General features: G+C 34.6%; 1 protein-coding gene across 1 annotated transcript in view; it reads left to right on the forward strand.

Moving 5' to 3' along the window:
- Positions 1–8,712: 8,712 nt before the first annotated feature.
- The window catches only part of Smp_136920 (putative n-acetylgalactosaminyltransferase), a gene marked incomplete at its 5' end in the record, with an annotated part of 34,511 nt that continues 17,459 nt past the window's right edge, over positions 8,713–25,764 (forward strand). Inside the window, one exon of the mRNA XM_018797339.1 lies at positions 8,713–9,114. Within this exon, the coding sequence (XP_018652391.1) occupies positions 8,713–9,114 (402 nt within the window). The remainder of the gene's footprint in view (positions 9,115–25,764) is intronic.

Consider the following 25,764-nt stretch of genomic DNA (forward strand, 5'->3'; position numbering starts at 1 on the left):
GTGGTAGTTCTTCCAGTTTCAGCTCCGTACAGTAAAAATATCTTGACGTTCTTATTAAAAATTACAATTTAGATGTTGACTGACAGTTGTTTTGAGTTCCATATTTTCTTCAGTTGTAGGAATGCTGTCTCTGCTGTACATTAAGTCCTCTTTCGTTGTCGATGATGCCGAACAAGTGCGTCAAAGTTTCCACGTCTTCCAGATTTTCTCCATCGACTGTGACCGGGTCGGTGTTCTCCGTGTTGTATTTGGGGATGTTGCTTTTGCGTTTGTGTATGTTGAGGCTTACTGCTCCAGAGGCTTCTGCTACATTTTGTTAGTGTGCATTTGTGCATTTGTTAGTGTGTATGGGATAGAAGGGCCGGGTCATCTGCCAAATCGAATCAGTCTAGTTGCATGCAAGCTGTTCGTTGTATTCCGCGCTTCCCCTGAGACGTGGAGGTCTTCATAACCCAGTCGACCACTAGAAAAAAGAGAAAGGGAGAGATTAAGCAACCTTGTCTGACTCCGTTCTCCACTTGAGGTGCATCTGTCAGCTATCCTCCATACACGACTTTTCAGTGTAGTCCATCGCATAAATTCCATGTAAAGTTAATGATCCTCTCAAGTACACCATAGTGTTGAAGACGGTTCCATAAGGTCCTCCTATCCACTCTGTTAAACTCCTCATAATCAATGGAGTTGATGTATAGTGACGAGCTCCATTCAATTGATTGTTCCATGATGATCCGTAGTGTCGCGATTTGGTCTGTGCACAACCAATCCTTATGGGGTCTGGTTTGTCGATCTCAAACTTGGGCGTCTACTGAACCTTCCTTCTAGTTCATCAATAAGCTGTAATAGTCTGACGAATACAGTAATCTTAAGTGCTGTTAGAGGTATGAGGGCGGGTTTCATTTCCCGGTTGCCCACACTGTGGATGGGTTCTTCTAGAGGTAAATGAAAAGAAAATCGGGTTAGGCGTGGTCCTAGTGACATGAGAGAATGATCGCAGTGCCCAAGGGACAACTGCTTGAGGCTGGTCACACACGACCTTTTTGTGAGTAGTTTTCGTGTTAGCTCCGTACTTGTTGCAACCTTACCACCGGAGACGGAAATCCGTGGGGTAAGGTGAGGTCTGCACTTTTACGGCCAACCTTTTCCAACCCCACCCTTCCTTGTGGGAAGGCAGCATCAGCTACTGCTGTTGATTCGGTCTTACCGTGATAGGTACTTTATAGTGAACCTTAGATAATAGCTATAGTCAGGTAGATTTGCTTCAGCCGACTGGTATCCCTGGTGATACTGTCTTCTCATGTTGTATAATACTAGGAACACGCATTAGAGGCGCTAAGCCTCTCTCAAAAACACTCAGTTTCATCAGAAAACTAGCACTTTTTCTAAACGTTTGTGGGGGGCTTCAAGTGAACATAAATGTCACTCAAAGTAGTTCTCTATAAAAAATATAATCTTTCATAGTTCAAACAACCGAGAACTATTAACCCAAACTATTGCGCAAGGACGTAAAGACCTTTTTCTGCTCCGAAATGGCCTTTCATAAATTTTTTACATCAAGTTCAATTTAAAGATAGATTGCATTATTAAAATCAACTATGGATGATATCGTAAACTGTAATAAGAATGTCACAGTTACTATAAAGAGTTAATAGTGAATCGTTCGTACTTCAGGTGTAGTGTGTTTAGAGTAGTTTGTCAGCCCCTTAACGAGTTGTAAAGTAGCTAAAACTTACCTGCGAAATGGTGGTTTAGTGGTTAAACGATTCGGTTTTCAGCTACTAACACGTTCAAAGTCTGCTCCATCTCAGCTGACGCAACCAAATAGTATCACTAGCCGTCGTACGAAAATTTTGGTCCAAAGACGAGTACACAAATGTGTATCTAGTACATGATTAACGTTAAATGACATTTAAGAAGCACTTGTTTTATGTTCGAAATAATAATTTTAAGATAATATTGTACGGTCAACTACTAATATAATCTTTGTTCTCACCTTCCTGGGCATAATCAAAGGAAATAAAATTGATTCTGGCTCTGTAACTCTGTATTTGGCATTCTCACTAGGTCTGTGTTATTGGTAGTCTCGATAGTTTGGTCATCTGTTCCTTCTTACTGTTTCTGGGAGAAATTATTAGCAATTTACTAAGCTGTTTGTAAACAAAGCGGTAATCCCCTCTCTCAGCACATTCGCCGCTCATCTGTGGATAGTTTTTGTGTTATGAGTGAAGGTATTTATTTCATGAGTTCTTTGTCAAATAAATTATGGTTTTACTTTGGGTTGTTTTGATACCAATAAGTCCAAAAAATATCTAGGGAATAGATAAACTTAGGTTCTTATCACAAAACTCATTGATGATGGTTTGAATTCTTAGACTCACTATCTGACTGTCAACCATGCACTTGACACTTAGCTTTTGAGTCATGGTTTTAAATATTACTTCAATAATACTACTTTCAGTCAGTCAGCTACAAACGCAGGACTAGGCACGTATATGCATCGATTCAAGTTGCCACAGTTCATTAGCACAACAAGATGAACACCAAATTCATAGAAGCAGTTACTTCAATGGCAGTAATATATAAAAGAAAGATTATGTATGAGGATATAATACAGGAAGAAAGAATCAGTTCGTAGAAAGAAAGGTATAAAACAATTTTAATCTCACGGTTTAAGGGAAGGCAAGGAATATATACACCTACACCATTGTGATCGATCCTGAGCCATGTCATCCAGAGACTCCAACTATTGGTTACGATAGCCGCGCGGACCCTAACCAAGTAGTCTGCATCTGCTAACATGGCTCAGACCAGAAGTTGGTAACTTTGTTGACTGATGCTACATTTTGGTTTGGCCGCCCCTAACTCTCTTCCAACGATTGCCAATACTAGTCAGCATAACGCGTCGTGGTAATTGGTGTTCAGGCATAAGTAACACGTGGCCCAACCATCTCAGTCGATGAAGATTCATGACCTCATTAATTGATTTGCCATCATTCCCTAATACTCTGTGTCTAACCTCACTATTACTTCCCCGGTGATTCCAGTAGATGCAAGCAATATTTCTAAGGCATCTGTGGTCAAATACTAGTAGCTTACGAGTATCCTCTACTCTTAATGGCCATGTTTCACAGCCGTGTTTTAAAAGAATTCTTTAGATTAATCACTTCATTCAAATCATTTATCGGTATACTTTTAATGTGTAAATTAATGATACAAAGATAATGAATTATTCCTTGTTTATTGTATTCTAAGAAATATACACTACTGTAGTATTAGGCAGTAGAATTATTATGTGAAGTATCAAAGTGAGTTAGTCAATAAAAACGAATGAATTCTCTGTTAAATTCGAAAGAATTATATTAAATATCAGTACCAAAACAAACTGGAATGGTTGAAACGATGGAGAAAACTTAAAGTTTTTGTAAATGTTGTTCATAATGCTGTCGTACTTTAGTTAGATGATCTGACTGTAGGGATTCCATTGTCGTTCTCGACAATATATTTTGCTTCTACTTCATGTAGAATTAAGATTTTCAGTTATTCTCAAGTGTTATAGTAGGGTGTTTTGATTGCCTTGTTTGTGGTTGATTGACTTCATTTATCCTTGTATTCAGAATCCTTATAATGGTTTCTGAGATGTTTTTTACATATCGAAGGACGATCTGTTTCTGTCTCCGGGGTCGGTTTTTTGATGATATTTTAATTCATCACATACCATTTGATGAAATTATCGGGGTAGCCATTCTTACGAAAAACAAAAAGAGCGAGTTCCTTCAGTTTCTCGTGTGGTGAGAGTTCTGCATCTGGTTGTTTTATTTCGAATTATGCTTAGATTCAACTTTTTTTGTATACTGTTCAGTTGTTATTGCTGTATCTAATATTTCATCCATATGAATTGGTTTATTGTGTACTTGTATTCCTAAAGTTCTCATATTTTTTCTATTGAAAGAAAACGAAATCTAAAATGTCAGAATTGATAAACAAAATTTTTGACCACAAGTTTACAAGAGAAGTAGAAAACAAGTTTTCGTTTTTTGGATGCTTACATCAATTTATAAGATTGTAACTATGGTAAGAGAAAAGGTTGGGTATTTTCCTATTCTACAAATAGTCATGACATCTATATGTGTATGAAAAGGACTTTGAAAATATAAAGAGAACCAAATACACTGAGTTTGGTGAATTTCTATCCATTTTGTCGTTGATTCTAGTGAGTCTATTCTCGTTTTTCAATATTTCAATTCGTGAGTATACTACTTGTTAATGATAAGTAGTGAAACAGGAAATAATAAATATTATTGTCATAAAAGGTCTATCAAGACAGATCAATTTGTAGTTTGTATCATGTGGGTTCAATCTTTAGGAATATTGTGGGCCCACACTACTGAGCGGTTAGATGAATTTCCAGTGCTTCCTAGTCTCTAGTGTTTATTTAGTTGTAGGCAGTCCGTTACGTTAGCTACAAATAACGTTTTAAACTTGACACGTATATTATTGAAATTGACCATTTCGAATGTATAAAATAGTTTCCCTTTCATAATCTGCAAGTAAAAAACATTTTCAATATCCTCACTAAATTGCTGTAGTTCATTTTCGAATTTAATGCAATGATAATGTCAAATCTATCTTCTTATAGTACGTGTTATTATGGTTTATTGATTGGTATCTTAAAACAATGTCTTGTAACAACAATCCTACAAAGACTTTCGTTTCCTATTTAACAAAGCAGTCTTCATGCTCCTACACAATCCCTCATGGATTCGGGGGTGCCCACTTCTGAAAAACCTCAAATTAGTGTGAAACTAATGTCAAATAACCGATGAGAAAAACCATTCTGTTATATCCCGAAGAGAATTATGAATGGTAACTTTGAGGACTATTTATGTACCAATATGATGTGTATATTGCCTATTGTATGATTGTTAAGTAACTAAATCATTGATATTCGTATCCCTCTTATTATAAGCTTTATTTTGACTCGTAGACTATTACTATACGATTTGCCGTTCTTGAGTTATCCTCAGTCTATTGATTACTGGCTCCCACATTTGGCTAAATCTTGTACAAATGTTATTTTCTATTTTATTGGTACGATGTGGTCTGTTTGGTTGGTATATAAACCCAGTATGTTTGAGAATAATGATTCATATTGCAGAGGCGGCGAGACTAAATTATACTGCCGAGGCAATCAGAAGCTTTCGCGGGTTTTCAAGGTCACGGCGCTAAGTTCGGTACTTGATGCTTGCGTACGATCGGTTTACAGCGGATTTTAGGGAAGACGTGATAATTTAGCGTCTACAATAGAAGTGATCATAAGATTTTGGCGCGAAATTCAATTATCCATTTGGATAAATAGAGTTTTGGCATTATAGCTGATGTCAGTTCGTGATGAAAACCCTAAGTATAATTCCTAGCCTTAATCATGAACTGTAAATCATAATTTGAATTCTTCTTACAGGTTTTTAACCCTCATTTGGTCTTAGTTATTATGTTGACACTCTCAGAGTCACTCTAGCGTCGCTCAAAGGTCGTCCATAAATTATAGTCTCACCCTTAACCCTAAACCCTAACCCCAAACCTTAACTCTAACCCTAAACCGTAAACCATACCAATATACCAACAACATTGGAGCTATGTGGTCGAGGCTAAAAGAATTTTTGAGGCCTTATCATGGTTTCAGAGGTCGACTACCATGGAGCCATATGGATGTGTTCCTGTACCGTATGCACTATGATTTTAGAACTTCTGAACCTATATCTGACCTTGAGAAGTTTTTGAGTTATGTAAAACAACAGTATCCTCTCTAATTTTTGAGTTTTGTATAATATATTTTTACTGTATACTAACTGTCTTCTGATTGGCTAATATTTCTCAAGGTCATTTAAGATTCGTTCAAAGGTCGGCAGTATAGTTTAGTCTCGCCGCAGAGGCTATTATTGGTGTTCTGGACTTAACTGGCTGGGTTAGGCAGAAAGCAGGACCAACAAATACTCTAGACTGCTCGTACGGGTTTTATGTGTCACTGGTCCGATCAATAAAATCACTGCTCTCAAATTGGCGGCATCGTTGCGTCACATATTAACAGGGCACTCAGGCGAGTCACACGATATAACAAATTCTTAAGTCGTATAACCCAACTTAATATAATCAGTACTTTTAAATTATTTGGGAATGAGTTTCTGCCAATACGAGTCGAAATTGAAGTTCCATATTTGGTTTGAAAAGTCAAGATAAAAATACTTATGATATCTCTTTGTGCAACAGAAGAATTCATATTTCACAGAATTAATACTTACATGATGTAAAACACTTATCTGAGTTTCATTCGTATAAATTGAACGAAATTCTCTGTTTAACTTAGGTAAGAAACGTTATTTTCATCGGGAACAATAATTCAAATTTATAACTGGATACTGTTTGTAATCTAACTGCCAAACCCGTATTTATAATCCTAGTGGAAAAAATTACACTAACAAGACAAAAGTAGACTGATGCATCTATTGTTCATTATAGAGTGAAATCATTTGTGCATTTATTATAAACAGTAATTGTAAGGATGACCCGTCGGCAAACTCAAGAAGCCCAGAAAGAGCCGAAGACATTCCATCCAATCACCGATAGGGAAACATTCAAGAATGTTGACATGTAGCTTCCCTATTGGATGGATAAGAAGGGTCCCCCTATGTGCCTATTGGCTGTCCGAAATGATGATTTACTTTCAGCCAAAAATTATTATTATTATTATTTAAACACATAAATATTGGTACAAAAAGCACCAGATAAATATATGCCTCACAAATCTCATTCGATTTGTGTGAGGGCTGTGATACTGCCCAGGTGCCCAAACTGAAGCAGGTGGTTTTCATAAGGGGCCACACCCCGAGCCTTTGACCTAAAGATCTGATCCACAAGGCAGTGGAGCATCGTGAGGAGATGCAGTCCCATGGTAGCCGGTGACCAACAATAGGTTCATACGCCATCTGTTCCTTCAGGATCCTGGAGCCCATGTGCACCATTGGTTTGGAGTTAGGGTTTTCCAACTCCCCTAGGTGGACCCTCCATGTCTACCAACCCAGTTAAAGCGCCGGACATTCGCTTTTCGTCCTCTCACTTTCGTAAACAACAGTAATGCCACGAGAAGGCAGTGAGTAGGACTTCCCTGATAGAGGCTATATAGGTGTGGCCATGTGAGAGCATTTGGAGAGGGAGAACGGACTCTCCCCACTCTCGTCCGTACCAGGGCATTTGGGGGCTTCAGCCAAAAAACTATAAATACATGAGATTTTTGTACTATATTTGAAACTGTTTTTGGGAATAAGATTCCTACTTACTAGTCTTCTGTCTTCTCTCTTGCAACATTGCGGGTTCGATCGTTCAGGTAGTCTAGTAGTACGTGGCATAGCAACAATCTAAAGCTCTACATATAACAGTAACTTGATACTTAATTCCAATAACATTTTAACTGATATCATTTATTAATATTTACACTACTATATGCTTTATATAAAATATTCATAACAAAATAATACTTAAGTTCACTTAGTATTACTTGTTTGAATCTTCCCATTGATATTTAGGACTGTAACTGATCAGTCTCTTATTGACATATGTGCATACTGTGCGTATTGCCTTGAAGCAAAAAGTACTGGGTTCCAGTCCCAGAGTGAACATCAACTCTGACTGAGATGCAGGTACATCCAGCTGACAAGTCCCAAATAGAACGAAACGCGTCTTGTCCTGGATTTCACTGCTAGCCACTATCCATCTTTGCTTAAAATAATAATTTAATTAACATTAAATATATACTATTTAATCAATTAAGTATTTCATAGATTATTAAAAATGTAACTATTTTATTATATAATTAATTCAAATGGCTTACGTTACCCAAAAAAAAGAGGGTAACATATGACAATGAAGATGGTTTATCATAATCAAAAATAAAAAAAAAATAAAAAAATATTAACACTTTAAAAAAGATATAACTTAATTATAAACTAAACATAAACGTTTCGTAGGTAACATCAACTTTTGTATATGTATACTATTATCTACTGTGTGTGTGTGTCAATAATATTTTATTGCACAAATCAACACTTATTCATATACAACCATATATCTATCATGTAACCAATCTCATAGTTCAGATTTATTAACCAATATTAAAAATGGCCTTTGGTTTATTTTTCTCTTTTTCTGTTATAACCTGCACAAACCAAAAACAAGAAAAAAAATGTTCATTAAAGAATAGGAGCATATACCTTACATATTTGTACACATACATATTGTATACACAAAAAAAAATAATTCCTTGGAGAATAATTAAATTATAATATTGAAGTGTATGTTGGATTACGTATAACGTATATAGTTTATTATTATGATAGGTGAATGGGATAATATATCTATGTATATCATCTCTAATAGTAAATCCTTTTTTCATCCATTTTATTGAAATTGTGAAGAAATTAAAGAAGAAAGAAAACTAATCAAATAATATGGATTTACAAATTCATTCATTTCGTTACTAAGGCATAATATTCAAAAAAAGATTTTTCATACTGTTTAATTGGGAAAGGGGGCGGGAAGACTTATTTAATTATATATATATATCTATATATGCAACCAATTTATTTGGCTGAAAATGATCTTACATAATTGTGTATAAACAAGTAATCAACTTCTAATCATTTATAATATAAAACGATTTCTCAAATGTATCCTAATCTCCCTACCCATTATACTATTATCATCCTTATTACTTTCTATTTATTAACACATTCAACATCATTGAACCCATTGAATTTGAATAAAAATAATTGGAAACTAAAACAATTCAATTTAGAATTATGTAATAATTTAACATTGAATACATTATCGTCTAGTTTGAATAGAACATTATTATATTATACAGATATATATAAGTATATACCTAAAATAAGTATTATCATTGTAACACATAATGAAAATATATTCATATTGAAAAATACATTAAAAAGTATACTCATAAATACATCATTATTATTATGGAATAATAATGTGAAAGAGATTATATTAATTGATGATTATAGTAATCCACCGATAGAAGAAGATCAAATCAAAGCATTAAGTAAAACTGTAAGTTGCTACATAATTCTTTCTATTGTGTTTTGTTATATTCTTGTTGTTGTTGTTGTTGATGAAGATGCTACTTACTTACTTACTTACTTACTTACGCCTGTTACTTCCAATGGAGCATAGGTTGCCGACCAGCATTTTCTAACACACTCTGTCCTGAGCCTTTCTTTTTAGTTCTATTCAATTTTTGTTCATTCTTATGTCTGTCTCCATTTCTCGGTGTAATGTGTTTTTGGGTCGTCCTCTTTTTCTTTGGCCTTCAGGATTCCATGTAAGGGCTTGTCTTATGACGCAATTGGGTGATTTCCTCAAAGTGTGCCTTATCCACTTCCGGCGTTTCCTTCTGATTTCTTCCTCCACTGAAATCTGTTTTGTTGTCTCCCATAGTAAGTTGTTGGTAATAGTGTCTGTCCAACGGATCGGAAGGATTTTGCGTAGACAGCTGTATCTTCTGGATGATGGCTTTCATAGTTCTCCAGGTTTCCGTCCCATACAGTAGAACTGTCTTGACATATGTATTGAAAATTCTGATCTTGGTGTTGGTTGACAATTGTTTTGAGTTCCAGATGTTCTTCAGTTATAAATATGTTGCTCTTGCTTTGCCGATCCGCGCCCTCACATCTGCATTTCAAATGCTACATATCAGATAATGTAGGATAAAAAGTTAATGATTAAGGTTTGTTGGGAAAATGATTTGGATTCATAAGAATTTCATAGACTGAATGAAATGAATGTATTAATGGTTTATTGATAGACAAATAGTACGATAAACATTTTTAAACGTTATATTGAATGTTTAAATGTGTATAAAATAAGAATTATCTGAAGTTTACTGACAGTTGTCACTTTTATCACTAACGATTGTTCATGTATTGATTCAAATGTTACATTACCGTTTTTGGGTTAAGGAATGCTATAAATCTCTAAGATGTCTGTGATATGTGTTATGCACAATAAGCATATATCTATCTATCTAGACGACATTATACTGTCAAGGTAAAATAATACATCAAATCAAACCTGGCAATATACAATATCCTAATTGAGATGATCGAAATTAACGACATTACAGTCAAATAAAACGACAACAATAGTATAAATCATGTCGAGTATAAAGAAAGAAGGGAATTTTTTTTGTTGAAAAAACCTCACCTCTTCGACATTCGATGGGTGGTCAGAAATTAATGTACGTACGCTGTGTTAATTTATTTTAGTATGTATCCGTTAAGATATTTATGTTTTCCAATTTATTCACATTCCCATAATGCTTTACCAGGAAAATGTTAACTGTGCGGCATAATGATCAAATTCGCAGCACGAGCTGGTGTTGTGTACAAGTTAGATGATTTTCCTTAAATGTGTTTTGAATAGTTAAACTTAATGGCTTGAATTGGAGATAGTCGGAATAACTTAAAATAAACACCAATATTTTTGGTTCAAACATGGTTTACCAAGATACAGAAAGTTAATTCTCTAGTTCTATTGTCTTACATACGTTTCACTTTTTGTCTGATGTTGACGATTAAAACATCAGGATTTGAACTAGTTATTGTTTTTGTTTTCTGCTTGCTTAACTATAGGAACCATGCGGATAATTATGTTTCGTTTTCATTAAAATCACCAAGTGCTTTATGCGCATTTGTCTTATGTATGAAGTGTAATCCATTGCACTAGTTTTTCAAATAGGTTTTTATATTTTGTGATAATCAGTCATTGATTAAAAGCCAGTGTCTTGTTGTCTATTCCTTAGCTCTGAATCACTTATGTCAATTGAGTTTTCATTGTGACCACTAAGCTAAATGATGTGATGTTGTGAGACAAAATGCCAAACTAATAGTTTTTTGCTAATTCCATTCGACTACCGAATAAAATGTCTACGTTAAATCACATATCAGTGTGAATAAGAGAGGCAGATCAATTGATTGATTGATGATAACATGATCTAAAATAGCCTACAATTACCGACTTAAGCACTGCCACAAGTTTTCCCGTAAATTCGATCAGTATTTTTATCATCACCCTTGTGTAATAATATAATTCGCTAGTAGTTTGTAAATCTTTTCTCGACCAACTGATCTTAAGGTTTCATGGAACTTAAGGTTTCTGAGTTCAAATCCATACCAAGGTCGTTGATTTTAATTTTGTGAAGTTCTAGACAATAAAAGAAACAACTGTTACATCTGATATCAGTTTATGAAAAAAACTCATATTGGAGAGATGTCAACTTTTACACCTACTTATTATCAAGTTATATATATATATATTTGTAAAGTCTGTATTCAACACAACAATGAAGTATAATGATAAAATGACAGTTCAACTATCTTCAACAAATCATTGTTCATATTTTAGTCCACCGACTGCCGGTTATTAAAAAAATAATTCAACTAAGCAACGCTACCACAGTGTATTTCATCGCAGTAATTAATTATAAAATAGTAAACTTTGTTTATTCTATCAAAAGTTGAGTTTATAAAAAGTGGGAGCCCCTCACACTATTTAAACAACACAAAGTTATCGAAATATACAAGAGGTTTTACCATTGAAATTAGAATCAATCAAAGAAGATATGTTTATGTCATTGTAATCTATTTTCTTTATGTGATCTATAATTATTTTGTGTAGAACCTTCATGAATAAACCTTTATTCGTTTCTAATTACTTAAATAATTAATCAGTGATTTTATTCATTAATATGATATCTGATATTGTAACGGATGAAAAACTAATTAATATCCGAAATCCTAAATTTACTGAATGTTCAATTCTAAGATGGTGGAGTAGATTTGTAGCTCAGGTGGATGATTTTGATGGAGTTTTGTTCTTTAACCTGGATGGTTTGGTCGTGGAGTTTTCATCGTCCTTCTGAACGACATCATCAGCACAAACATCGGGTAGAAGTCCCAAAAGTGTTACGGTGAAGCTCAACCGTATGTAATTCATTAATTATATAATTTTAGGGTAGTGTCGTGAACATGAACTCAAACAGGGACAACTAAATGTACCTAAACGCGAACTTACAGAATCTCTTAGTAAAATCTGAGCACCGTGCAGCAAATACTTTATTTGTAAAATGTTCATCAATTGTTTCAAGTTTTATTGTTTCTTCATCTCCATACTAATCACTTTCTGTTCCTGTTTTCTTCACTTTCTGCAGCCTTCTGCAGCTAGGGCATTTCACTTCTGATAGGTGATACATACTATTTATGTCTGTCGGCATCAGTAGCATACACCACAATAGTACTCAAATCTGACATATGACAAAATGTATTATTCTTTACAAACATTTTTAAACATGTTTCAAATTCTTAAATGAACAATGAGTTACTGAAATACGCAATATTTAAAAAGAATTTTCCGAAGGGGGTTTCGTGGAGAATTTAGTAATTTTATATAGTTGAGATCATGAGTCAATTGAAGCTAGACCACCATGAAAAATCTGGAAGCACTGGACGACCGTTTTGTCTTATTGTGGGACTCCTCAGCAGTGCGCATCCACAATCCCACCTCGCGAGATTCGAACCCAGGACCTACCAGTTTCGCGCCAGAGCACTTAACCTCTAGACCACAGCCAGCATCTGACGGTGTTAATGTCTAACCTCAACCTATCCACGAAATTGCGCGACAGACTTCCATTATACTGAGGTAGATACCTTCCATGATACATTGACACAATTAGTTAACTTTTTCTATATGTCTATTAACTTGAAATATACGATATACCATAAATTTGAAAACAGTGTGTAACTCAAATTCACATAGTACCATAGTGGTCTAGCTTTAATTGACTCATGATCTTCAACTAATTATATAAAAGAATTAATTGTGCTTCGTTATTAAGTTATTTTCTGTGAATAGTATTTTAGACAATAACAGTAGGTGGTCAAAAGTTAACATTTACAAATTTATGATTAAAACACATTGGTTTTCTTTTTTCTATCAAAGCAAAACAAATTAGTTAACAGTAATACACACACAAAATAGGCGACTAGACTAATTTCGATTTTGTTTTATATCCTTTTTTACATTTGTTGAAATAAGGAAAACATTGGACAGATGTCTTGATTAACGTGTAACTAAGTTTGATAAATATTGGTGAATAGATTTCAATTATTTGCAACTTTCGGAATTCCATGAGCATTAAGGACTAGAAAAACAGAACACTAGCTACTACATAACATTCAATGAATTGTGAATGCCTCAGTCACCCAGGAGGTTAGTCTCTGCCTGAATAATTCGGTGATAACATTTCAGGCTACGAAGCTGGGTGAAGCGGTTTCTTATCGTACCAGAAGTTTCATTTCTTTGAAGATTACAGGTGCGCCATGGTGATGATTGCTAATCAGCATGAAGCCGAGATTTAGCAGGGCTTCCTGACGACCATTTCCAACCACACAGTAGTAAGAATATAAGCAAAGATTTACCTTATTTTATGCAAGTAAACCCTTACCGGTTATTAGGATTTGTATGGTTATTTCGGTTCATAGAGATTCTTGGTTAGAATGAAGATCATTTGATCTAAATTCAGTTTTAATCATGGACTAGCAGTAACTGCAGAATCATTGAAAGCCGAAGAGAATAACTGTGTCATTCTAGTTTAAAACTCTACAGCGATGTAATTCAACGGAACCACGTACAATCAAACCTAGTAATCATGGACACTGAGAAACCTAAACATTTTAGACTAAATTTCTTATCGAGTCATCGGTTCAAATTGTTCAGAATTTTTAATACTCCCTGGTTTTTTATGATTATCGAGCTGACGTCCCTTCATTATATAAATCAGATCCTGGGTACGCAATAATCTCCAAACGAAAACCTGATTCATCAAAATGTATACAGTCGAGCCGTTCCATGTCGTACCTTAGCAATATTATTTCTTTTATAATTAGTTGTATTGTATTGATCAATAGGCGTAGTTGAAGTTTTGTCAATAACCAATATTTCATTATAATAATCAGGCAAAATTATTCATTATTCTACATTCTTTAAATGTTCTATTATTCATTGCATATCTCATGGCTTAGTTATAGATTAGAGTTGAATGATAATATTGACATGTGCTGTGGCTTGATGGTTTAGTGAGCAGTCTAGAGTGCTTATCGATCCTGCTTCCGCCTAGCCCAACCAGTTAAGTCCAGAACACCAATAACAGCAGCCTCTGCGGTATGAATCATTGTATTTCAAACATACTGAGTTTATATACCAAACAGACTGACCAAATTGTACCAATAAAATAGAAAATAACATTTGTACAAGATTCAGCCAAATGTGGCTGTGAATATGGGGAACAATAATTTATAGACTGGGTATAACTCAAGAATGGTAAATCGTATAATAATAGTCTGTAAGTCAAAATAAAGCTTATAATAAGGGTAACATGTATATGAATAGTTTGGTTATTTTGCAATTATAGGATAAAAAATATGTGCACAATATTGGTCCATAAATGGATTCCAAAGTTACCATTCACTATTGTCATCGGGATATAACATATTTTCAAAGTTATATCCTTTGAACAGATAATGAGAGTCAAATGATAAACAGTATTCATTAAAATTAATCACTCGTGACGTTTTATTATGAAGTAGAATAACACTCTGAGAATTCACAATAGTCTTACCAACCAACTAAGAATCAAATGAATCAAATGGACCTGGGTCGTTTAATTTGAAGTCTTTATTGTCTATTCGGTTAGCATTATCAGTGTCTGTAGAAATGTAGAAATGAACAGTTGAAGAGAAATAATGAACTAACCCAAAATCAATTCATTCTAATGATCGCGTTTTCGGCTGGTTACATTCTCTGCTTTTGGTATCTTCATGTGGTTCTTCATTCTCACAGTCGGCGTTTTTATTCAGTTAACTAATGACGAAATGGTCGATAGACGTTTTCCGTATCAATTAATAAATTATTTCTATTCAGACGTGTCTATTGATTTTTAATTGTATTAAGCATCAACGACATTGGCTTGAAAGCTTTACAAATAAACTACCGAAATCAGGAAATGAAATAAGAATAGGCTACTTTTGGTATCTCATCCATAACAACTTTAAACTGATTTTCCCTTTCATTTCGAACTGTAAAAATTACTGTTTAATTAAAGTACTGGCTCCTGGTTAGATTTAAACTTCAAAAGTTGATAGGATTTTATTAAGACAGGCAGATTTTGAAACATTTACACTTATTACTTGTTTGTCTTCAGTGAAATGTGATCTTCATTTATCGTAATGATTACAAGTATAAACTATAAAAAAAAATCCCTTCCCAACTCTTCTATCATAAAAACTTAAATGGAAAGATAAAATTTATATAGTTGAAATCATGAGTCAACTGAAGCTAGACCAATATGGAAAACCTGGAAGCACTGGACGACCGTTTCGTCCTATTGTGGGACTCCTCAGCAGTGCGCATCCACAATCCCACCTCGCGAGATTCGAATCCAGGACCTATCAGTCTCGCGCGCTAGCGCTTAAACACTAGACCACTGAGATGGCCGGCATCCAACTGTGTTAATGTCTAACTTCAACCAATCTACGAAGTTGAGTGACACATCCACCAATGTCTTCAGTGAGTTGATATCTCTCAACAGACCTGATTGAACTTGACTGGTTACTGCTTCTCACTAGAAGATAAATTACTTATGATCATAATAACAGTTACCTAGAATTCTGATAAAATTAGAATGAAAAGAAAAGAATTTCTATGTACTACACTTTCTTAAAACAATAAAATACAATATGAGAATAATTATTCATATAATATAGACGTATTTCAAATCGTTTTGAGTAGTTTTTATGTATGAAAAACGAAAGTAAAAAAGATACTTACCAATTCATATGATCTGGTACAATGATCACAAGACATGATGAAATGACGAATAACTATGATCAATTTCTAACTTTGTATATTTTGTATTCATTGAAGTCACGTACATTAAGTTGTTTGTAATAAAGATAGTTCTAGTCACTCACTGACATCATACGAAGAATCTTTGAAAGCTGCGGTAAATTGGCGTATACGCATAAATCAATTAGGTTTTAGAATTTGCTACCAAAATAGTGGTGTAAAGTTTGAGTGAGCATGTTAACTACTGACCTCATATTTTCTAATTTCAATGAAAATAATATAATTACCTAATTAATAGAGAAGGGACTGTTTAAAAAGATAATTTGGTTCGATTGGAATGAGGAAATATATCTCATTGACTCTCAAGACAAGCCTGGTACCGTTACATTTAAATGCCAACTAAGTTTGTAAAGAAAGTTCATTTCCATTGAATTACATTTTACTCGTTTCAAAGCTACTCTTTAATAACTAATGATTTTGGTTGTGAACTGCATCATATAAACATCATCAGTGATTGTAGATGCTCTAATTGATGTTAGCGGAATAACATCCATACAATAATATCGGTATTAAGGAGAAGTGTGTTCAGAAATTTCGATCATAACAGTTGTATTTATGAGTAGGTTAGGCATAATTGTACGGATTGACGGAATAGTTATTCGGTAGAGAAAGCATTATAGTGGTATATTTATCAAAACAGAATGGTTCAATAATTTTTATAGGGTAACTGCAATTGACTTTTGGTATCTGAGACAGATATCTCAGATAAGTCACTTTTAAAGTACACCAGATTGAATGATACTTACTATGGTGTGTATAATTAATAAACTTGTTTGAAGTCTCGAGAAACTTTAAGTAACCTCGAGAAACTTGTCGATTATGTAAAGTTGGTACATACATTTTTGTTCCATTTGTCTATAATTACTTTTTATTAAATCAAAATTAATCATTTTCATAACGTGCTATCTAACAGGCTAAAAATGACAAATACTTGTCATAGCAATTTTAACGGCCACTTAAATTCTTCCTTAAACTTTAGTCTTGACGAAAAACCAACTACCTTGATCTACTTTGGAACTCACTAGGAGTATACCATTATGATCTCATATAGAATAAAAGCTAAAAGCCTCGTTCATTGTAGCATATATAATATAGTTGAGTATTCCTTACAAATCAAAGTCCATCGGGTCACATTTCCAATTTTAATCGGTTTATGATATTACACAAGAATCATTCAATTCTATCCATGGTATTTGTCTCAGTTTCGAAATAAGTGAATAATGAAAATTTGGAATTCCATCAGAAAGCTAGCTGACTAGTGAACACATGATTATCGTGGTAACTAATGTTGTATATTCTGCAGGAATTGAAGGATTTCGAGACCTTAATTTCCAATGCTTTTGTTTTGGTTCTGGCGATTATTACCTGTCCTTTGATGAATCAGTGTTTAACTTTTAATGAGGGCTAATCATTTGAAATATAACTAATATCTTCAAAAACTCAAGCTGTATTGAGTGTCAATCATACTAAATGGTTCTTTGTTTTCAATGATGATGACATCCACATAAATATCCTGTAAACATGACCTTGTTATAGGATCTAGTAGAGAACAAAAATTATTGACGAAATTATATAAATATATCAATAGGGAAGATACTCTTTACAGATTAGCCAGTACCAGTAAGCATAAAATCAATGTTTTTAACTATAAAATCTATTACTGGAAATTCTATTGATTCATTTACAGGTTTGGCGTTGCCTCTAACGTTTTCAGTGTTCACCAACTGTTCTGTCGTCATTATTTCCGGTCAACCTTCCGTTCACTTAGTTAATAAGTGATAAATGCTTTATTGTCATCTTTACTGAAGTTGTAATTTCAAGTGTCTAGAGTCATCTACAACTATCTAACATGGGTATATCATTGTAGCTCAATCCGAATTCTCTTATTAAGAACACAAATATACCAAAACCTAGGGATCGAAATGAAATCATTTCTGTGAAGTACATTCTAATATCCAGAAATCAATTAAATGAACGGAAGAATGGTCAGAAGTACTGGTTACGATAAACCTAATGAAATTTGAAAACATTGTCAATAGTCTCAGCCATTTACTTACTTACGTCTGTTACCCCTCGTGGAGGAGCATAGGCCGCCCACCAGTTTTCTCTATCCAATCCTTTCCAGTTCTTTCCAGTTAACATTCATCCTTTTTATATCTGCTTCTATTTCCCAAATTAGTGTGATTTTTGGCCTTCCAAATTTCCGCATCCCTTCCGGATTCCAAGTTAGGAATTGCCTCGTGATGCAGTTTGCTGATTTCCTCAATGTATGTCCTATCCACTTTTGAACGTTTTTTCCTAAATTCCTCTTCAGCTGGAAGCTGGTTTGTCTTCTCCCATAAAACGTTGTTGCTGATAGTATCTGGCCGGTGAATGTTGAGTATTTTGCGTAAATAACTGTTTGTAAACACTTGTACCTTGTTGACGATGGATGTAGTAGTTCTCCACGTTTCAGCTCCGTACAATAGGACTGTCTTGACGTTCGTATTGAAGATTCTCACTTTGAAATTAATTGACAGTTGTTTCGAGTTCCATATGTTCTTCAGTTGTAGACTCAGTCATTTACAATCACTTAAAAGCAAACTTTGTTGGTTGTCAAATTCAGTTACAAAACTTAATAATCATACCGTACAGAATTTCTATTAAAACTAAAAAAGTAACACAAATATAAAATATACTACTTTTTAAAACTCAATGAACATTCAGCTTAATCAGTTTATAAAAAACACGATTTAAGCTGAAAGGGAGTAAATTATTGGATATTGACTAATCGGTTTAAATTGATATCGTTTGGACATCTTATGGTTCATGGTTCGAACATATCTGATATAACTATTATTATTATTAATGTCTTTTTGATGGAGTTTTGTTCTCTAAGCTGGATGGTTTGGTCGTGGAACTTTCATCGTTCTTCTGAACGACATCATTAGCACAAACGTTAGGTCGAAGTGAAAAAATTTTGAACAATTCACTTCTACCTAAAGTTTACCCCCAAATGCCCTGGTACGGCCGAGAGTGGGGAGAGTCCGCTCTTCCTCTCGAAATGCTCTCTCATGGCCAGCGAATATATAGCCTCTACCAGGGAAGTCCTACTCACTGCCTTCTCGTGACACAGATGTTGTTTACGAAATTGAGAGGACGAAAAGCGAATGTCCGGCGCTGGTGGACACGGAAATCCACCTAGGGGAGTTGGAAAACCCTAACTCCAAACCAATGGTGCACATGGGCTCCAGTATCCTGAGGGAACGAATGGCGTATGAATCAATCGTTGGTCACCGGCTACCATGGGATTGCATCTCCTCACGATGCTCCACTGCCTTGTGGATCAGATCTTTAGGTCAAAGGCTCGGGGTGTGGCCCCTTATGAAAACCACCTGCTTCAGTTTGGGCACCTGGGCAGTATCACAGCACTCACATAAATCGAATGAGATTTGTGAGGCGCATATGTATCTGGTGCTTCCTTGTACCAATATTTATGTGTTTAAATAAATAAATAAATAAACGCTGAAGTTGTCATTCAGAAGAACAATCAAGGCTCTACCACCAAACTATCCAGCTCAGACAACAAAACTCCATCATAATCATCCACCTGGGCTAGAAATCTTCCCTACTATCTTATTAATGTCTATTCAGAGTTATATATTTAGTAAAGTATGAAATTTTCAGCATAAATGATTTCAACATGCTTTTTTCATAAATCAGGAAAAATGGAAAACAATCGATAGATATACCTGAATTAAGTAAGTAAACTATCTGGAATTAAGCGAAATCTTTTTACTAGGATCAGAATATGAATAATTTTTAATTAAAAACATATTTAAAAATACAAGTTACGGATTAGCCCATCTGTTACAACCTGTTCGTCACACTATATTTACTAGATTATATATTGTAGAGCTTTCAAACTTTTGCTTGCGTGTATAGATTCTATTGTATTGACGTCTCGTTCAACCGGAAGGTATACAAAGAAAATGATATGAATTAAGTGGATGGTTGGTATCTGATAAAATACCACTTGCCAAGAGTTTGGAAGATTTTCAATGTCTATCCACAACCATATTCATTATGACCTCAAATGATCCATTACATACACTGATAATTATCTTCACCATTCTCCTTAAGGCACCAAAAATCGTTTCTTAAAAGCCCCAGGAAGGAATAATGGCAAGTGGCTATCAGGACTCAGTGGCCGAGTGGATAACGTGATGGCGTTTGGAGCAAAAGGTACTGGGTTCGAGTCCCAGAGTGAACATCAACTCTGAGATGCAAGTACATCCAGCTGACGAGTCCCAAATAGGACGAAACGCGCGTCCTGAATTCCACTGCTAGCCACTATCCAATAAATACTGGTTTAACATTGTCTGTATGATTCAAACTATGATGCAAAAACTGTTCAATTCGATGTGATTTTCGATGGTACCTTATATTTGACATCATTTTATACTTTTCTCGATCGTGTATCATTCAAAACCCTTTGCTTTAAGTTAAACCCAAGATTTCATTTGGAGAGCTACTACAACACGTTTTATATACAAAATTAAGATAGGATAAAAACAACCTGAACAATTCATAGCCTGTATATATCCATATGAAAGGATAATAATAATTATTATTATTCACTTAACATGTAACATCACATGGTTATTTGATTGAATTATCTGAATGATATTTTACTATTTCTATGTCTGAAATGATTAGTTACTATGTATAATTGAATATAAATATTAAATTAAATAACCATCTGGGTAAAAAGTGAAGTTTATTTGTTTGTTTGTTTGTTCCTAGATTCATAAATCTTGATGTTTTTTCCATAACACTCTACTGACTGGATTCAGTTGTTGTAGACGAATATTGTGGTGAATAAATAAACAAATATTTTAGTTCAATAGCTAAGATCATTAGTTAATTGAAGCTAGATCACCATGGAAAACCTGGAAGTACTGGACGGCCGTTTCGTCCTATTGTGGGACACCTCAGCAGTGCGCATCCACGATCTCTCCTCGTGAGATTCGAACCCCATTTTATTTAGTTATAGTAACTAATTCTAACGTATATATGCTTTATTCTCTATGCAATAAATAGAGAAAAAAATTGAATATAATGACTGATTATATTTAATAAAATAAGATCAGTTAGTTGTTCTCAAAATTTCAAGCAAATAACATTAACACCGTTGGATGCCGGCTCAGTGCTTTGAAGGTTAAGCGCTCGCGTGCGAGACTGATAGGTTCTGGGTTGGAATCTCTCGAGGCGGGATCGTTGATGAGCACTCCTGAGGAGTCCCACAATAGGACGAGATGGCCGTCCAATGCTTCCAGGTTTACCATGGTGGTCTAGCTTCGATTGATTCATGATCTTAACTATTAAAATTACTATAATATCCGCAAAACCCCTTCTGATATCAAACAACTATAACTAAATTTTGAAGGAAGTCAATAATTTGCAAAGTTCTACTTATCAATGTATATTTTTTTCTTATCAAAACATCTAGGAGAGGTAAACGAGGTAGAGTGTGAGACGATATATCATATTCAGTATGTAGAACACTCACATCCTCTTTGTATAGTCAGTTAATTGAAAAATTTTATTCATTGCTAATGAATTATAGATAAATCAGTAGATCAGAAGTAAAACACACATCAAAATAAATTGAACCTAACAAAGTTTGTTGAATAGAATTTCTAATGTTTTAGGAATCACAGGGTAAATTTAGTGGTTGAACATTTAAAAGGGTTATGTTTAAGATCATTCATAATAGATCACTACTAATGATACTATAAAAACTCTATCTTTTTAAAGAAACCAGGAGAGAAAGAGATAGACACTGGCTTGCATATAATATGACCATATGTGTACTTGAAAAGTTATTTTAACAGAAGAGATCAAAACATAAAAAAGAAGGACGAAAAATGAAAATAATAGATTTCTGAGGAATATCATGCTAGCTCAAGGGAAGTACAATACACCTTCCTTTAAACATGATATATTGTTTTCTTTGGATAAGGTATCTTGCTTTTTTTTTGCTAACGTGATCATATGTGTTCGATTACAGATGTTTTGAACTAAATCAATAACAGATATAATCTGGAAAAGTGAATACAACTTACTTAGCACCTTATTCTGCAATGAATGTTTTATGCAAGGTGACTATAGTATTTGAGATACATTTTACATATTTGTAGGTAAATCAAAACCAACCAAATATGGTATTTCTTTTCTTACCGAATACTGAAATGTATATGGTAGTAGTAGTTTCGTCATTTCGTTTCAAGAAAACAAATGATTATTAGTATAGGTTCAAATACTAATCAGAAATGCTTTCTTGCTAATGGTATATTCGATAAAAAACTCATCCAATAAACGTACAATACACTGTTAGCTACATTCCATCTATTCTATATGTAATATAGAAGTTTGTTAATGCATTATATGAAACATTAGCATTTTCCTTGAATAGAACATTGTAAATGTCATGACTTCTCATTGAATTAAAATATATCGAAATATTCTATTTATCCTAACTGAAGAAAAATTACAAAACACAATAATTTAAGAAAAAAAAAGAGGAACAATGAGCGGTTTATTAACATAACACTAGGCCACAATTTAATCATAGTTTGGTGTGTGCTACTGATGTCGACAGATATAAGTAGTATGTATCATCAGTCAACAGTGAAATGTTTGGGGGCAGATGGTTAAGAATATCAAAGAGAAGAGAACGAGAACAGAGAATGATTTGTATGGAAACGAAAGAACAGTCGAGTCTGAGACGATTGATTGACATTTTGCAAATAAAGTATTTACTGTATGATTCTCAGATTTTACTAAGATGTTCTATAATTTTGTATTCAAATACATTTGGTTGTATCCTCTTGTGTTCTCGTTCACTACAATAAGACAGAACATAATACTATTTATTTAGCTGTTTAAAACTGAGTAGGAGTGGAGTTTAAGCCTATAGTTCAGTCTTGAGTGCTGTTAGAGGTATGAGGGCAGTTATCACTTCCCGGTTGCCCACACTGTAGAAGGGTTCTTCTAGAGGTACCTGAAAAGGAAATTGAGTTAGAAGTGGTCTCAATGACCTGAAAGCGTGACCGCAGTGCTCAAGGGACAACTGCTTGAGGTTGGTCACACACGACCTTTTTGTGGGTAGTTTTTGTGTGAGCTCCGTTCTTCAAAGGACCTTACCGCCGGAGACGGATATCCATGGGATAAGGTGAGGTGTGCATTTTTAGGGTCGACCTATTCTAACCCCACCCCTCCTTGTGGGAAGGCAGCATCACTGTTATGCTGGTTGCCTGAAGGAAACACCTTACTGCTGTCACACCTCTGTACAGTCAGCAGTACGACTTCGCCTTCTGACCTTGTGTTTGCTGCTTTTAGTCTTACCGCTCTTCAACCGACCTGTCTGGCATTGTAGGACCTTGAGGGACGATTGTTCTAGCCAGTATAGCTCGATTGGTTCATCACGATAGGCGAGCCTGACCACCACGTCAAGGTAGCAGCAACGGTCAGGAACCTATAGTTCAGTAATTAAGTGGTTTGTTTTATATAACACATAATGTATTATTTATCTGAATAATTTAGATTTACGTCTATTTACTAATATCAATTCTTTTAAAGATAAATAATTGCTTCTGAATTATGAATGTCAATAATATTAATTTATAAACATATAACTTAAGTATAGTGTTTTTCATAGTACAATATCACGTGAGTTATTATGGACATTTCATTCTATCAATAAATAGACTATTTTATAGTTGAAATTATGAATCAATCAAAGCTAGACCACCATGGAAAACCTGGAAGCACTGGACGGCCGTTTCATCCTTATGTGGGACTCCTCAGAAGTTTACATCCACGATCCCGCCTCGCGAGATTTGAACACAGGATCTATCAGGCGGGACCATAGATGTGCACTGCTGAGGAGTCCCACGTTAGGACGAAACGTCTGTGTAGTGCTCCCAGGTTTTCCATGGTGGTCTAGCTTCAATTGACTCATGATTTTAACTATTAAAATTACTAAAATCTCTACAAAGAAACCCCTATCTGAATATCGACTATTTACACATTACTATCTCTCTACAATTAACTAAAGTTCTTTTCTTAAGACAAATATTGATATTTCTATGATTTATTCATTTAAGTAATATCATATAGTATGAACTCAAAAATTATTCAGTTATCTCTACATAAATGACCTCAAATAAAATTGGTTAAGCATCATTCTATGTACCATATAATAAACTATTTGGTATTTAATTAATAATAATAATAATAATAATGATAATCTATTCAATAATAAATCCAGAAAAATCAATCAAAGTACTATTTAGATAACGACCGATGTATCCAAGTAAACAGTATATTACCATTGAAGATCTATCTATATCTATATCATTGTTCAATTGTTCAACGGTATTTCAATGCATTTTCTATCTAATTAGTCAAGTGACTAGAGATTAGTTGATCTATTTATTAATCCATAATGATATATGTATATGAGGACGAATGATGTATAATATGAAACTTGAATGAATTTTATTTTGTTTAAATGATGGTAGTATTGAACTCGTGGATTTAAACAAAATCACAAGAATAATAAGGTTATTAATAAATTACTTTGTATTTTTAAAACAAACAAACAATAATAATAATAAATGAAAAGATAATCATTTATCAGTATGATAGTTAAGGTTAAATAATAGAAAAAAAATTAAACAAATATATGAACGGTTGCTCAACTTCGTGGATCAGTTGAAGTTAGACATGCCGGCTCAGTGATCTATCGGTTAAGTGCTCCAGCGCGAAGCTGGCAGGTCCTGGGTTCGAATCTCGCGGGTGCGGGATCGTGGATGCGCACTGGTGAGGAGTCCCATAATAGGACGAAACGGCGATCCAGTGCTTCCAGGTTTATCATGGTGGTCTAGCTTCAATTGACTCGTGATTTCAACTATGAAAATACATGAAAATTTCTTTAAAAATTAACCGACTCACACGTCCTCTTTGTGCCTCTTGGGTCATAGTAATGATCCCATATACTAATGTGAGAGATAACACGAGTGGTGGAGATTGACCTAATCAACCACTCTACCTATACTCACATATGATTACAATTGCTACAAAGAATCACTGCATAACTATTGTTGGTTCAAAAAGAAAGAAACAATGATGTAATGGTTCTGTGTAAGCAATGCGAAAACAGCTATTGAGCCCCGGTAGTTGTGCTTTGCTTCGATGTAGCACTGTTCTTCAGAAAGGTCTAGTAGGCTTTCCTATGTTCTTCTTTATAGGTAAATTTTGTATCATCCATTTGAATATTGTATTTATTTAAACACATATATATTGGTACAAAAGGGCACCAGGTACATATGCGCCACACAAAATAATGAAAGTAGGAAGAGAAGGGATGAAAAGATAAGGCGGACTGAAATGTACAACCAGAAGACTCTTTCAGTTAGGAAAGTTAGAACCATTCTTTATGTAGAAAGTAAAGGAAGGTTGCAGCAGGATCGCCACTGGCTTCTATTCTGAGCCATATCTGATAACGTCTCTAGCCACTGTGTTGCACCATCTCTCGGACCCCAACCAGGGAGTCGTGAAGGACCAACGGAAGCTAGCCCTTTGCAGCTCTCTTTCATGCCACGACACCATGTCATACACTGACCACCTATCCGAATATTCCAACCAGTCCCAGAGTCGACAAATAGTGCACGACGAGGAATTCTCTGGGACGAC

This window comes from Schistosoma mansoni, chromosome 4, assembly GCF_000237925.1.
Source record: "Schistosoma mansoni strain Puerto Rico chromosome 4, complete genome".
Taxonomy (NCBI): Eukaryota; Metazoa; Platyhelminthes; class Trematoda; order Strigeidida; family Schistosomatidae; genus Schistosoma; species Schistosoma mansoni.